The 12,969-nt window shown below is 42.1% G+C and overlaps 1 protein-coding gene across 1 annotated transcript in view; it reads left to right on the top strand.

The window, feature by feature from the left end:
• Positions 1–12,969, top strand: part of NUP153 (nucleoporin 153kDa) — a 95,152-nt gene that overhangs the window by 3,693 nt on the left and 78,490 nt on the right. The window contains exon 2 of the mRNA XM_011962916.1: positions 763–885. Coding sequence (XP_011818306.1) covers positions 763–885 — 123 coding nt within the window. The remainder of the gene's footprint in view (positions 1–762; positions 886–12,969) is intronic.

Below are 12,969 nucleotides of genomic sequence, written 5' to 3'. Positions count from 1 at the left end.
GCTAATTTTTGTATTTTTAGAGACCGGTTTTCGCCATGTTGGTCAGGCTGGTCTCAAACTCCTGACCTCAGGTGATCCGCCCACCTCAGCCTCCCAAAAGTGCTGGTATTACAGGCATGAGCCACTGTGCTCGGCCCAACTTCTGATCTTTAAAATGTCATCTTGCATGAAGTTGTGCAGACAAATTCATTGTCTTGCTCAAATAACTGAAGGGTAATAAGGGTAATAACTCTTATGAATTGTAGAAGCAAATATGAAGAACATCCCTGAAAAATGCACGCTGATCATTCTCACTTGCCTTCTCCCCTACCCCTTTACCTTTTTGCCCAGATGCATTTAGGAAATGGTGTCATTTTTCTTTTCTTTTCTCTTTTTTCGAGATGGAGTTTTGCATTTGTTGCCTGGGCTGGAGTGCAATGGCGCAATCTCGGCTCAGTGCAACCTCTGCCTCCCGGGTTCAAGCTGTTTTCCTGCCTCAGCCTCCCGAGTAGCTGGCATTACAGGCATGCGCCACCACACATGGCTAATTTTATGTTTTTTGTACAGATGGGGGTTTCTCCATGTTGGTCAGGCTGGTCTCAAACTCCCGACCTGAGGTGATCCTCCCACCTTGGCCTCCCAAAGTGCTAGGATTACAGGCGTGAGCTACCTTGCCTGGCCAGAAATGGTGTCATTTTTCTAGCTGGGAGTGAATAGGTCACTGAAGAGAATGTAGTTAGTTCCTGTCTTCCTTTCCCATTTCCTTTTTGTTCAGATCCTCAGGCACAGAAAGTCAGCTCTTTGGAGAGGTTAAGCTGCTTGCTTTTCTTAATAGCCGCTACAAAAAACTTGAGCCCATGGGCAAACCAGAACCTTGCTTCTGGCAGAACCTACTGCCACCTCCTGGTGAGAGGAAACCACTTATTTTTGCCCTTTTTGACCGGGAGAGGGGGTGGGGTGGGGGTGTGTGAGGAGTGTGCTTCAGACATTTATCTTCTGGTTTAGAGCTAAGGGACTCCACCTTTAATCCTACTCGATATGGTTTGTCTTACAAGTCAGTTCCTGCATTTAGAACCCCCCCCCCCCCCGGCCCAGATGGAGTCTTGCTCTGTCACCCAGGCTGGAGTGCAGTGGCGCAATCTTGACTCACTGCAACCTCTGCCTCTCGGGTTCAAACAATTCTCCTGCCTCAGCTCTTGAGTAGCTGGGATTACAGGCGCAGGCCACCATGCCTGGCTAATTTTTGTATTTTTAGTAGAGACAGGGTTTCACCATCTTGGCCAGGCTGGTCTTGAACTCCTGACCTCCTGATCCACCTACCTTGGCCTCCCAAAGTGCTGGGATTACAGGCATGAGCCACCGTGCCCAGCCTAATTTTTTGTATTTTTAATAGAGGCTGGGTTTCACCAAGTTGGCCAGGCTGGTCTTGAACTCCTGACCATGTGATCTGGCCTCCTCTGCCTCTCAAAGTGCTGGGATTACAAGCATGAGCCGCTGTGCCCGGCGCATTTTGTTTTGTTTTTATTTTTTTCTTTGAGACAGTGTTTCGCTTTTGTTGCCCACGCTGGAGTGCAATGGCACCATCTCAGCTCACTGCAACCTCCGCCTCCTGGGTTCAAGCAACTCTCCTACTTCAGCCTCCTGAGTAGCTGGAATTATAGGCATGCACCACCACGCCCGCCTAATTTTGTATTTTTAGTAGAAATAGAGTTTCTCCATGTTGGTCAGCCTGGTCTTGAACTCGTGACCTCAAGTGATCCATCTGCCTTGGCCTCCCACAGTGCTGGGATTACAGGCATGAGCCACTGCTTAGCTGTTTTTAAAAAGGGGAAGGAAACCTCTTTATCAGTAGCTTAGATCAGGGTTCAGTAAACTTTTTCTGAAAGGGACACAGATAGTAAAGATTTAGGCTCTGCTGTGGTAAATTGTCCTTTGTTTTGTTTTTAACAATCCTTTAGGAAATGTAAAAACCATTCTTAGCTTGTATGAAAAAGGCCAAGGTCTGAATTTGGCCCAGCCCACAGATCATGGTTTGCTATACCATGGTTTATATGATAGTATAGTTTTTGTTTTGGTAGCTTCTTTGTGATACTTCATCCCAAATAAGTATGTCCTGCCTGGTGTCTGATAGCTGGAGTGTCCTCAGATTTGAAAAGGAAGGATATTTAGAGGTTGAATATTTAAATCATTCCAGAAGTCACCAAGTTTTTGACTTTTATTTTGTCCTTATTTGCTTTATCCTAGATGCTTAATCAGTGGGAATAGAAGTGGAAACATTGATAGGATTGGATAGTTGATAGTTGTTAGGAAAAAATTGTAGTGTAATGGAGTCAGCCTGAGTTTGGATCCCTGTTCTACCTGGACGTGGACGAATTAATTTATTCATCTGTAAAGTGAAAATTGTTGTGGAGGTTAAATGGGACAAGTGGAGCTTTTAGAACAGGACCTGGCATATGTATATAAGTAAGGAGTTGCTTAAAATTGACTCCTTACTATATATATGCAATTGAGATTTGAAATTAAATAGAACTGTTTGATTTAGGGTCTTTTTTTTTTTTTTGTGGGAGGCCAGAGTTTTATTTATTCAAATTAGTCTCCTGATTTAGGGTCTTCACATTGTCTCTGAATTTTCCTGCTTCTTATCAGAGTTTTTTTTCCTTTAGGTGACTAAATTCAATACTTGCATATATTAAATAGTTTAATACAAAGTAGGTCTTTTGCTTGTGATGAGAGGTTTCATGTGGTATTATATTAATTACTTAATTTTTCTAGTAAGTGACAAAAAAGCCCACTTGCTGTATCCATTTTCTGGGAAATCTCTGACAAGGCAGGTATCTTAGTTTGAAGTAAAACAAAAACTGTGGTCTGATGTCACCAGTTAAAACTGTTTTCTTTTCTTTTTCTTTTTGAGACAGAATCTAGCTCTCTCACCCAGGCTGGAGTGCCGTGGTGTGATCTTGGCTCACTGCAGTCTCCGCCTCCCAGGCTCAAGGGATTCTCCTGCTTCAGCCTCCTGAGTAGCTGGGATTACAGACGTGTGCCACCACGGCTGGCTGTTTTTGTAGTTATAGTAGACATGGGGTTTCACCGTGTTGGTGTGGTGGTCTCAAACTTCTGACCTCAAGTGATCGGTCCTTCTCGGCTTCCCAAAGTGCTGGAATTACAGGCGTGAGCCACCTCGCCCGGCCAAAATCATTTTCATTAGGCACAGAGTATTATTGCAAAGATTGTAATTATCTTGTATTTTTTTCTTTTCTTGAGATGGAGTCTCGTCCTGTCACCCAGGCTGAAGTGCAGTGGTGCAATCTCAGCTCATTGCAACCTCCGCCTCCGAAAGTGTTGGGATTACAGGCATGAGCCACAGTGCTGGCTATCTTGTATTTTCTCTCTTTTTTTTTTTAGACAGAGTCTCTCTCCATCCCCCATGCTGGAGTGCAGTGGCATGATCTCTGCTCACTGTAAGCTCTGCCTCCTGGGTTCATGCCATTCTCCTGCCTCAGCTTCCCAAGTAGCTGGGACTACAGGCGCCCACCACCACGCCCAGCTAATATTTTGTATTTTTAGTAGAGATGGGGTTTCACCATGTTAGTCAGGATGGTCTCGATCTCCTGACCTCGTGATCCGCCCACTGTGGCCTCCCAAGGTGCTGGGATTACAGGCGTGAGCCACCGCGCCTAGCCCTGCTATCTTGTATTTAAAAAAAAAGAAAAAAATTATTTGTAGCTCTTTAGCTTGTCTTCATGGTTGCAATATATTTTTAGAAGATTCTTCTGTGTTGGGAAGCCTGGTTTCAAGTCTTGCTGTCACATACAATTTGCTGTCAGAAACGGGATGATAGGATGCCTTTTCTAACTATAGATATTTCAGTTTGCTTGATTTTGCTTATCTTTTTCATAGTGTGATTTAAGAAATAAACTCTTACTCCCAATTTTCAAACATGTTACATGAGAAAAAGTGTGATAGTATCTTGTAGGTAACTTTTAGTGAGTTTACCTACTGTGAACTTTTATTGAGAGTTTTCTTTTTTTTTTTTTTTTTTTAAGACAGTCTCACTCTATTGCCCAAGCTGGAGTGCAATGGCGCGATCTTGGCTCACTGCACCCTCCGCCCCCAGGGTTCAAGTGATTCTCCTGCCTCAGGCTCTCAGCTAATTTTTGTATTTTTTCGGTAGAGACAGAGTTTCGCCATGTTCCCCAGGCTGGTCTCCAACTCCTGGATTGAAGCAGTCCCCCCCGTCTCGGCCTCCAAAGCGCTGAGATTATAGGCGTGAGCCACTGTGCCTGGACCTGAATCTAGTTTCAATAATCTGAATTTAACATCCAAATCTAAGACATTATTGGTTGTATTTTGTAAGCCTATGCCATTCAGCAGCGAAGTTTACCCTATCCAATTAGTCCTAGTCCTCTAGCCATTTAAAATATTTTTCTAGCTAAAGAATTAAAAACCTAGTCCCTGGGAGAATAATATTCCAGAACCCTAAAACTGATGATGGACTGTATTTGATATTTATAGTTAAAGATCCAGTGAAATTATTTGAGAAAGGAGATTTTATAATCTAAATACTGCTATGGATAATGTGAAGAAAAGGGAGTTGAACAGACCTGAAGTCAAGAAAACTAATAGGAAGAAAAGAGCTTTGTATATGAAGAAGGAAAGATATATAGGAATGACAAGGAGTTGGCCATATTGAAAAGATACCCCTGGTTATTCATGTGAAAAGGTTTATAAGAATGTCCTTAATTACAAATGAGTTCTGAGTTAGTGTTGTAGAGTAGCCTTCCCCCACCCCAGCTGCCTTTCGTTAATCCCTTTCTTTCTTTCTTTTTCTTTTTTTTTTTTTTTTTTGAGATAGAGTCTTGCTCAGATGCCCAGGCTGGAGTCCAGTGATGTGATCTTGGCTCACTGCATTCTCTGCCTCCTGGGTTCAAGCAATTCTCCCTCCCTCAGTCTCTCAAGTAGCTGGGATTACAGGTGCCCACCACCATGCCTGGCTAATTTTTGTATTTTTTAGTGGAGACAGGGTTTCGCCATGTTGGCCAGACTTGTCTTGAACTCCTGACCTCAGGTGGTCTGTCCGCCTCAGCCTCCCAAAGTGCTGGGATTACAGGCATGAGCCACTGCGCCCAGCTCATTAATCCTTCAACTCAGGTTAAATACAATTTGAAAAGCTAATGTATTCATAGTTCCTTATACGTTGAATGTTCTTGATGTGTATGTAGTATTGAATTCTAATCCCCAGATTGGATTTTTAGTTAGTTTAAATCTCAATGGCATTTTTGACATGTTTTGCCAAATGAAGAATCATTCTTGCTTGGAGAGAGAATACCCAGTGGATTTAGCCAGTTCACATTCTGAAATTCACTCCTTTAATCCTTGAACTTAAGTTTATTATTTATGAAGTGTAGACTTTGCTTTAGGGCCACAGAGAGTATTTTTTAAGATTTTATTTTATTTTATTTTATTTTGAGACAGAGTCTTGCTCTGTAGCCCAGGCTGGAGGGCAGTGGCGCAATCTTGGCTCACTGTAACCTGTGTCTCCCAGGTTCAAGCAATTCTCCTGCCTCAGCTTCCTGAGTAGCTGGGATTACAGGCCCACACCACCCACCTAGCTGATTTTTGTAGTTTTAGTAGAAATGGTATTTTACCATGTTGGTCAGGCTGGTCTCAAACTCCTGACTTCAAGTGATCTGCCCGCCTTGGCTTCCTAAAGTGCTGGGGTTACAGATGTAAGCTACCGCACCTGGCCGTTTTTTAAGATTTATTGATTGATTGATTGATTTTTTATTTTGAGACGGAGTCTCACTTTGTGGCCCAGGCTGAAGTGCAGTGGCACGATCTTGGCTCACTGCAACCTCCGCCTCCCGGGTTCACACCATTCTCCTGCCTCAGCCTCCCAAGTAGCTGGTGCCTGCCACCACGCCTGGCTAATTTTTTGTGTGTGTTTATAGTAGAGACGGAGTTTCACCATGTTAGCCAGGATGGTCTCGATCTCCTGACCTCATGATCCACCGGCCTCGGCCTCCCAAAGTGCTGGGAATCCAGGCGTAAGCCACCGCGCCTGGCCTTTTTTTAAGATTTTAATGCCATTTTTTGTTGATTTTTCTAAGTCCTTCATTAATTTTGCTTCCTTAGCTACTGTTATGTTTCTCTTTCTTTAATTGACTTTGTGGTATTTATACTTCCAGAGGATGCTTCAGTTTCTCTTTTTTAGATAGCTTCACAAGTTGTGTTTTGAGGGAAAGGATATTAATGTGGCAACAAAAAAGATAATTGCCACATATAAAACTGTTACACCAAGTAAATGTATTTCTTACCTTTGAATTCTAGAATTGTTAGTGCTCTTTTAAGAAACTTACCTCAGAAAATGTACTTTTGACCGGGTGCAGTGGCTCACGCCTGTAATCCCAGCACTTTGGGAGGCCGAGGCGGGTGGATCGCCTGAGGTAAGGAGTTCGAGACCAGCCTGGCCAACATGGTGAAACTCTGTCTCTACTAAAAATACAAAAATTAGCCAAGTGTGGTGGCAGGCGCCTGTAATCCCAGCTACTCAGGAGGCTGAGGCAAGAGAATTGCATGAACCCAAGAGGCAGAGGTTAGAGTGAGCCAAGATCGCGCCTTTTCTCTCCAGCCTGGGTGACAGAGCAAGACTCCATCTCAAAAAAAAAAAAAAAAAGAAAAGAAAAAAAACAGACCTTCAGTCCCAGGCTGGATTTGAACTCCTAGGCTTAAGTGATTCTCACACCTGTGCCTCCAAAGTAGCTTGCCCCAGAATACTCACATATGGTAATAAGGTGTTGGTTGAGCAGTGCAGCTGTAGAGAAATTAAACCCATGCACCAGTGATTCTATTCACTGTGTCGACCTGGTGCCTGCTCCCACAGAAATGATGCTATAGTGGAGTCCATGGACAGACTGTAATCACCATCCTCTTTGGCAAACTGCTCTCATGTAGGAATTACAGGGCACCACTGGTACATATAAGGGAGTGGCTGTCCCAAGATTTGGAAGGTCAGAGAAAGTTTTCTGCAGGAAAACTTACATCAAGCAGTTAGGCTTACTGCTGGAGCCTCTGAAAGAAGACAGGACGTTGATGTGGTAGAGTGAGACTTGAGTGAGTACGTCTTACTGTGGACCCTTACTTGGCGTACTTCAGTTTCTCCCTTGGATTTTTTTGGTTTTACTATTTTGTTTTTAAATCTTAATTTTTTTTTGTTTTGTTTTTGGTTTTTTTTTTGAGATGGCGTCTCTGTTGCCCAGGCTGGAGTGCAGTGGCACAATCTCAGCTCTCTGCAAGCTCCACCTCCTCGGTTCACGCCATTGTCCTGCCTCAGCCTCGCGAGTAGCTGGGACTACAGGCGCCCACCACCATGGCCAGATAATTTTTTATGTTTTTAGTAGAGATGGGGTTTCACTATGTTAGCTAGGATGGTCTCGATCTCCTGACCTCATGATCCGCCCACCTTGGCTTCCCAAAGTGCTGGGATTACAGGCGTGAGCCACCACGCCTGGACCCCCTTAACTCTTGATAGTTTCCTTTCCTATACTGTGCATAAGATTTCTTTTTCCTAGCAGTTTTAAAAAAATTTGTAATGTCTGGTAGTTGGCTGTGTATCATAAACACAGATTCTGTGTAAATCTTTAACAGTGGAAATAAAATCAACTCGCAGGTAAGCTTTTATGTTAACCTCTCATTGATTTTTCAGAGTTGATATTTAAAAGATGTTTATAAATATGTGTTTGGTAGACAATAAGATAATCATTAAAATAGGGTGGCCTTTTAGGTAAGATTCTGTTGTAGTTAAGCTTATAATGGTGGTTATGTTTACCAAGGCCTTAATTAGAATAACAGGTCACTGAGTTTTTGATGGTTTTAGTACAGTGGTTCTCAAACATTAATTTGCAGAAGAATCAACTGCAAGAGCTTATTAAAATAAATTTGCCTTTCTAACCAGCTCATAGGCTACACCAATGCTGCTGATCTGAGAACTACACTTTGAAAACCACTGGTTTAGTCCTTTTATAAGTGACTAGATATATAAACTACAAAACTGAAGATTACACAGATTGTCACACATGAGTATGCACACAATTTAAAGGGAATTTTGCAAGATTTAAAGCTATTTTAAGTTTCATTAGATTTTGCATTTATTGATAAGGTTACCAGAAGCTTGAATTGCATGTTCCGAGGACACGCCTGTATTTGGGTCTTAGCACCTTTTTGTTTGTTCAGTCCATAAAACTTCTCTCTCTCTTTTTTTTTTTTTTCCCTTGAGACAGAGTCTTGCTTTGTTGCTCAGGCTGGAGTGCAGTGGCGTGAACTCGGCTCACTGCAACCTCTGCCTCCCGGGTTCAAGCGATTCTCCTGCCTCAGCCTTCTAAGTAGCTGGGTCTACAGGTGCCCGCCACCATGCCTGGTTAATGTTTTTTTGTATTTTTAGTAGGGACGGGGTTTCACTATGTTGGCCAGGCTGGTCTTGAACTTCTGGCCTCATGATTCTCCCACTTCAGCCTCCCAAAGTGCTGGGATTACATTAGTGAGCCACTGTGGCCCCAGCCCCATCCTTTATTTCTCTTTTTTCTTTTTTTTTTTGGTGAGATGGAGCCTCGCTCTGTCGCCCAGGCTGGAGTGCAATGGCATGATCTTGGCATACTGCAACCTCCGCCTCCCAGGTTCAAGCGATTCTTCCCCCTCAGCCTCCCGAGTAGCTGGGATTACAGGCACCACCATCACGCCCAGCTAAATTTTGTATTTTTGTAGAGACAGGGTTTCACCATGTTGGCCAGGCTGGTCTTGAACTCTTGACCTCAGGTGATCCGCCCGCTTCGGCCTCCCAAAATGCTGGGATTATAGGCGTGAGCCACCGCGCGCAGCTCCTATCCTTTATTTCTTTTTCCCAACCTTCATCTCTGTAAAACAGTACATAAATGGACCAGAAAAGGGTCTTTATCCTGGTGAATATTTTAGAATCTATACTAACTCATGGAAGTAAAGGCAAACATTACTCTTCTCATTCAGTCAGTACTTATTGATCACATACCACATGTCAAGCATTAAATACACAGGATACAGCAGTGAACAAGTTCCTGCCCTTGTGGAGTTTATATTCTAAGTGAGGGAGACAAGCAAACAAGTAAACAAAATATGTAACACGTAAACATGTAATATGGTGATTCAGTGCTATCAATAAAGTTGGTGGAATGGGATACCCAATTTTGAAAAAATACAGAAGAAAATTTTTAATAAAAAGTAAGGCTGGGAAGCAAAATGAGATGAGTATCCCATTATATAAGCAAAGACCTGAAAAAGTAAAGAGGCCATGCAGATTTCTACTGGAGAAGTATTAGGCCGGGCGCGGTGGTCGCGCAATTTGGGAGTGCTGGGATTACGGGCTGGAGTGCAGTGGCACGATCTCAGCTCACTGCAACCTCTGCCTCCCGGGTTCAAGCGATTTTTCTGCCTCAGCCTTCCTAGTGGCTGGGATTACAGGAGTGTGCCACCACACCTGGCTAATTTTTGTATTTTTAGTAGAACCGGGGTTTCACCATGTTGGCCAGGCTAGTCTCATCTCCTGACCTCGAGTGATCTGCCCACCTCGGCCTCCCAAAGTGCTGGAATTACAGGCATGAGCCATTGTGCCTGGCCTCAAAGGAAATATCTTTAAGAAGGGTCTACTTAGAGATACGCTGGTGGTTAATGGAATAAATACAGGATAGCAGGATACCCAGAGACCAACAGCAGAATGCTACTACCTTCTTTAGGACTGGAGGAATAAAGGGAAGAAATGCTGTAACTGGAGTGGAGGGGTGCTGGAATGGTAGTTTTGGAGATGGAACAAGATTTAAGCAGGGAGGAGCACAGAAGAAAGACCTCCTTTTACTCCCATTCTCTAACATCTAGTGTTGTCTAATATCTTTCATGGGGCAGTCTTACCAGAAACCAGTTGGTAGTGCAGTCCATAGAAACAGCCTATCAAGAATGGGCTGAGAAAAGAACAAGTGGATACTAGCACAGCGTCAAATCTGTGATTTTATAAGTGTGCGTGTGTGTGTGTGTGTGTAGGAAAAAGCTAAATTTTAAGAAAAGTGAGTCGATTTAAAGAAAAACTTTAAATCCAAGTGAGTGGATTCAGAGGAAAACAGTACAGGTGAAAATCATGGCTAAAGTTTGGGAAACACTAGGAAAACAGTTTTATGAACTCTGTATTTAGCACAGTCTAAAATGGTCTGTAAGATTTGTTTGATTCACTTTAGAATATTTTCATTATAATCTTAAATATTATCTGACTAGTGCTCCACATGTATATTTTTTCTAGATAACTGAAGATTAAGCCTTTCAAGAATGTACAATTTTATTCATCTGTTTTGGAGGGGCTTCTCTAAAATGTATCTTAATTTCCTGAAATGTATCTGATTTCCAATATTAGAATCACTTCAGAGGGCTTGATAAAACAGGTGGGACCTACCTCTGGAGTTTATCCTTTAGTAGGACTGGAGAAGGACCTGGGATGATGCTGATAATACTGCTAAAAAGGGATCACACTTTGAGGACTACTCAATTATATTAAGCTTAATTTAACTTTTTCTTAATGACTTAGGGTCATTTAACCTACAAAGGTATATTTGGGTCTTGAAATGCAAGGATGTTGGTTCTTTCATTCTGGTTCCAGGTCAGTTTTATTATTTTCATTCCTTCTTCCCTTTCTCCCTCCTTTCTTTTTGTCTTTGTTTTTAGAGACAGGGTCTCTGTCACCCAGGCTGGAGTGCAGTGGTACAATCATAGCTCACTGCAACCTTGAATTCCTAGGCTCAAGTGATTCTCCTGTCTCAGCCTCCCAAGTAGCTAAGACTGCAGGCCTGTGCCACACTTCCAGCTAATATAATCTGCATTCCTTTTTACTCTTCATGCTGTCATTCTCTGTGCCACTAGTAATGTCTCTGTCTCGCTGTTCCCGTATTAAGCTTTTCTGGGCTGAGACTAGATAAGTTGGTTAAATTTTAGTATAGAAATATGTCTATAAGCAAAGTTCATGTATTTTAGTGAATGAGCTTTATTATATCCACTTTGAACAGTTTTGTCTTCTAATTATTTTTGAAGATACCTGATGCTGCCACATAAGGGATCTATGAGTGAGTGTGACGCCAATTTAAAGTTGTTCTATACTTGGCTTAGATGGATAGGGATCACAGGAATCTCTGATACTTTTAGTAGCTAAACACCGTACTGGAAGTCCACAAAAATTTTTTAAATCTGCCTTAAATTCTATAATTGCTATAGCTGGATGTGGTAGTTGGCCTGTAGTCCTAGCTACTTGGAAGGCTGAGACGAGAAGATTACTTGAGCCCAGGAGTTTGAGGCTGCAGTGGGCCATGATCACGTGCTATTGCACTCTTATCTGGTGTGACACAGGTCTCTGGAAAAAAAAAAATTCTTGCTGTAGTGCATTAGCTAGCCTGTCACCTATATCAAGTATGTCTTTGCTTTTAAGTCTTTTTTTGTTTTTTCTGAGCTGGAGTCTCGCTCTGTCGCCCAGGCTGGGGTGCAATGGCCCGATCTTGGCTCACTGCAACCTCTACCTCCCAGGTTCAAGCAATTCTCCTGCCTCAGCCTCTCTGGTAACTGGGATTACAGGTACCCGGCACCACGCCCAGCTAACTTTTTGTATTTTTAGTAGAGATGGGATTTCACCATGTTGGTCAGGCTGGTCTCGAACTCCTGACTGCAAGTGATCCGCCTGCCTCAGCCTCTCAGAGTGCTGAGATTATAGGCATGAGCCACCGCACCCAGCCTTAAGTCTGTCTTTAACTGTATTATAGTTTGTAAACACTTTCAAGTCTTGAAGTATGGAAATGGGATAAATAACTAGTATTAGGTGTGTTTTTACAAATATTAAATATTAGATATAGGTATATAGTCTTTCTTTCCATAGTAACTAATACTGTAATATTAGCAAAGAAAAAGGGAACAGTGAATTTATGTTGTTCTAGAACTTGTTTATGTGTTCTAGAACTTGGCTTCATGTGTTTGATAGAGAGCTTACTTGTAGATCTGTTGAAAATTTGCACAATACACGGAAAAATAATTACATGCTTCTCAGTTGTTACCTATACCTTTTCAAATAGTAAAGACATTACTATTCAAGTGCCTGTATCAGAAGTATCTTCCATTTTTTTTGTTAGCAGTATATTTTAAGGCCTCTGTCTTGAGTTTCCCTTCTAGGTAGATTTATATATTCTGCCTTGACTTTATTGTTTTCTGTACCTACTGAGTCATTTTTTTCCTTTCTTTGACTCTTTCTCTGACACCCTACTGAATCTGCTTTGTGAAAGAAATTGTTGCCTAAAATTGGTTACCTTACCGCAGTTTGTCTATTGCCAGCTTTTTTCCTTGTTAGTAAAAAAATTTTCAGTATGTTTCTATTATACCTTGTAAATTGATACATGCCTTCACATTATTTCATTTGATTTTCATTATAATTACTATAAATAATAGGAGGCAGAGGTATTCTTATTTTACCTAGAGTAAATCCAAGTACAGGGATGTCCTCAAAGGTCCTGGCAATCCCAAAGCCCATACTTTTACTCTATCTTAGATATACTGTGGTAGTTGTGTTTGTAATTTGGGCAAGTTATTTAACTTCATTGTCTCTCTTTTATCCGTAAGGTGGGAATATTAATTCATAAAGTTATGGTGAGGATTAAACTGAATAATATGTATAAATTGCTTAGAATAGTATCTGGTACATAGCCAAACTACAATAAAAATAATACTGATAGCTATTATACCACATTACTTTCCCTTCCTTCTTTTAAAAGTTACCATAATAGCTGGGCACGGGGGCTTATGCCTGTAATCCCAGCACTTTGGGAGGCGGAGGCGGGCAGATCACCTGAGGCCGGGAGTTCAAGACCAGCCTGACCAACATGGAGAAACCCCGTCTCTACCAAAAATACAAAATTAGCTGGGTGTGGTGGCTCATGCCTGTAGTCCCAG

Source organism: Colobus angolensis, unplaced genomic scaffold (assembly GCF_000951035.1).
Source record: "Colobus angolensis palliatus isolate OR3802 unplaced genomic scaffold, Cang.pa_1.0 Scaffold6, whole genome shotgun sequence".
Classification (NCBI taxonomy): domain Eukaryota; kingdom Metazoa; phylum Chordata; class Mammalia; order Primates; family Cercopithecidae; genus Colobus; species Colobus angolensis.
This window is presented reverse-complemented; position numbering and strand designations above follow the sequence as displayed.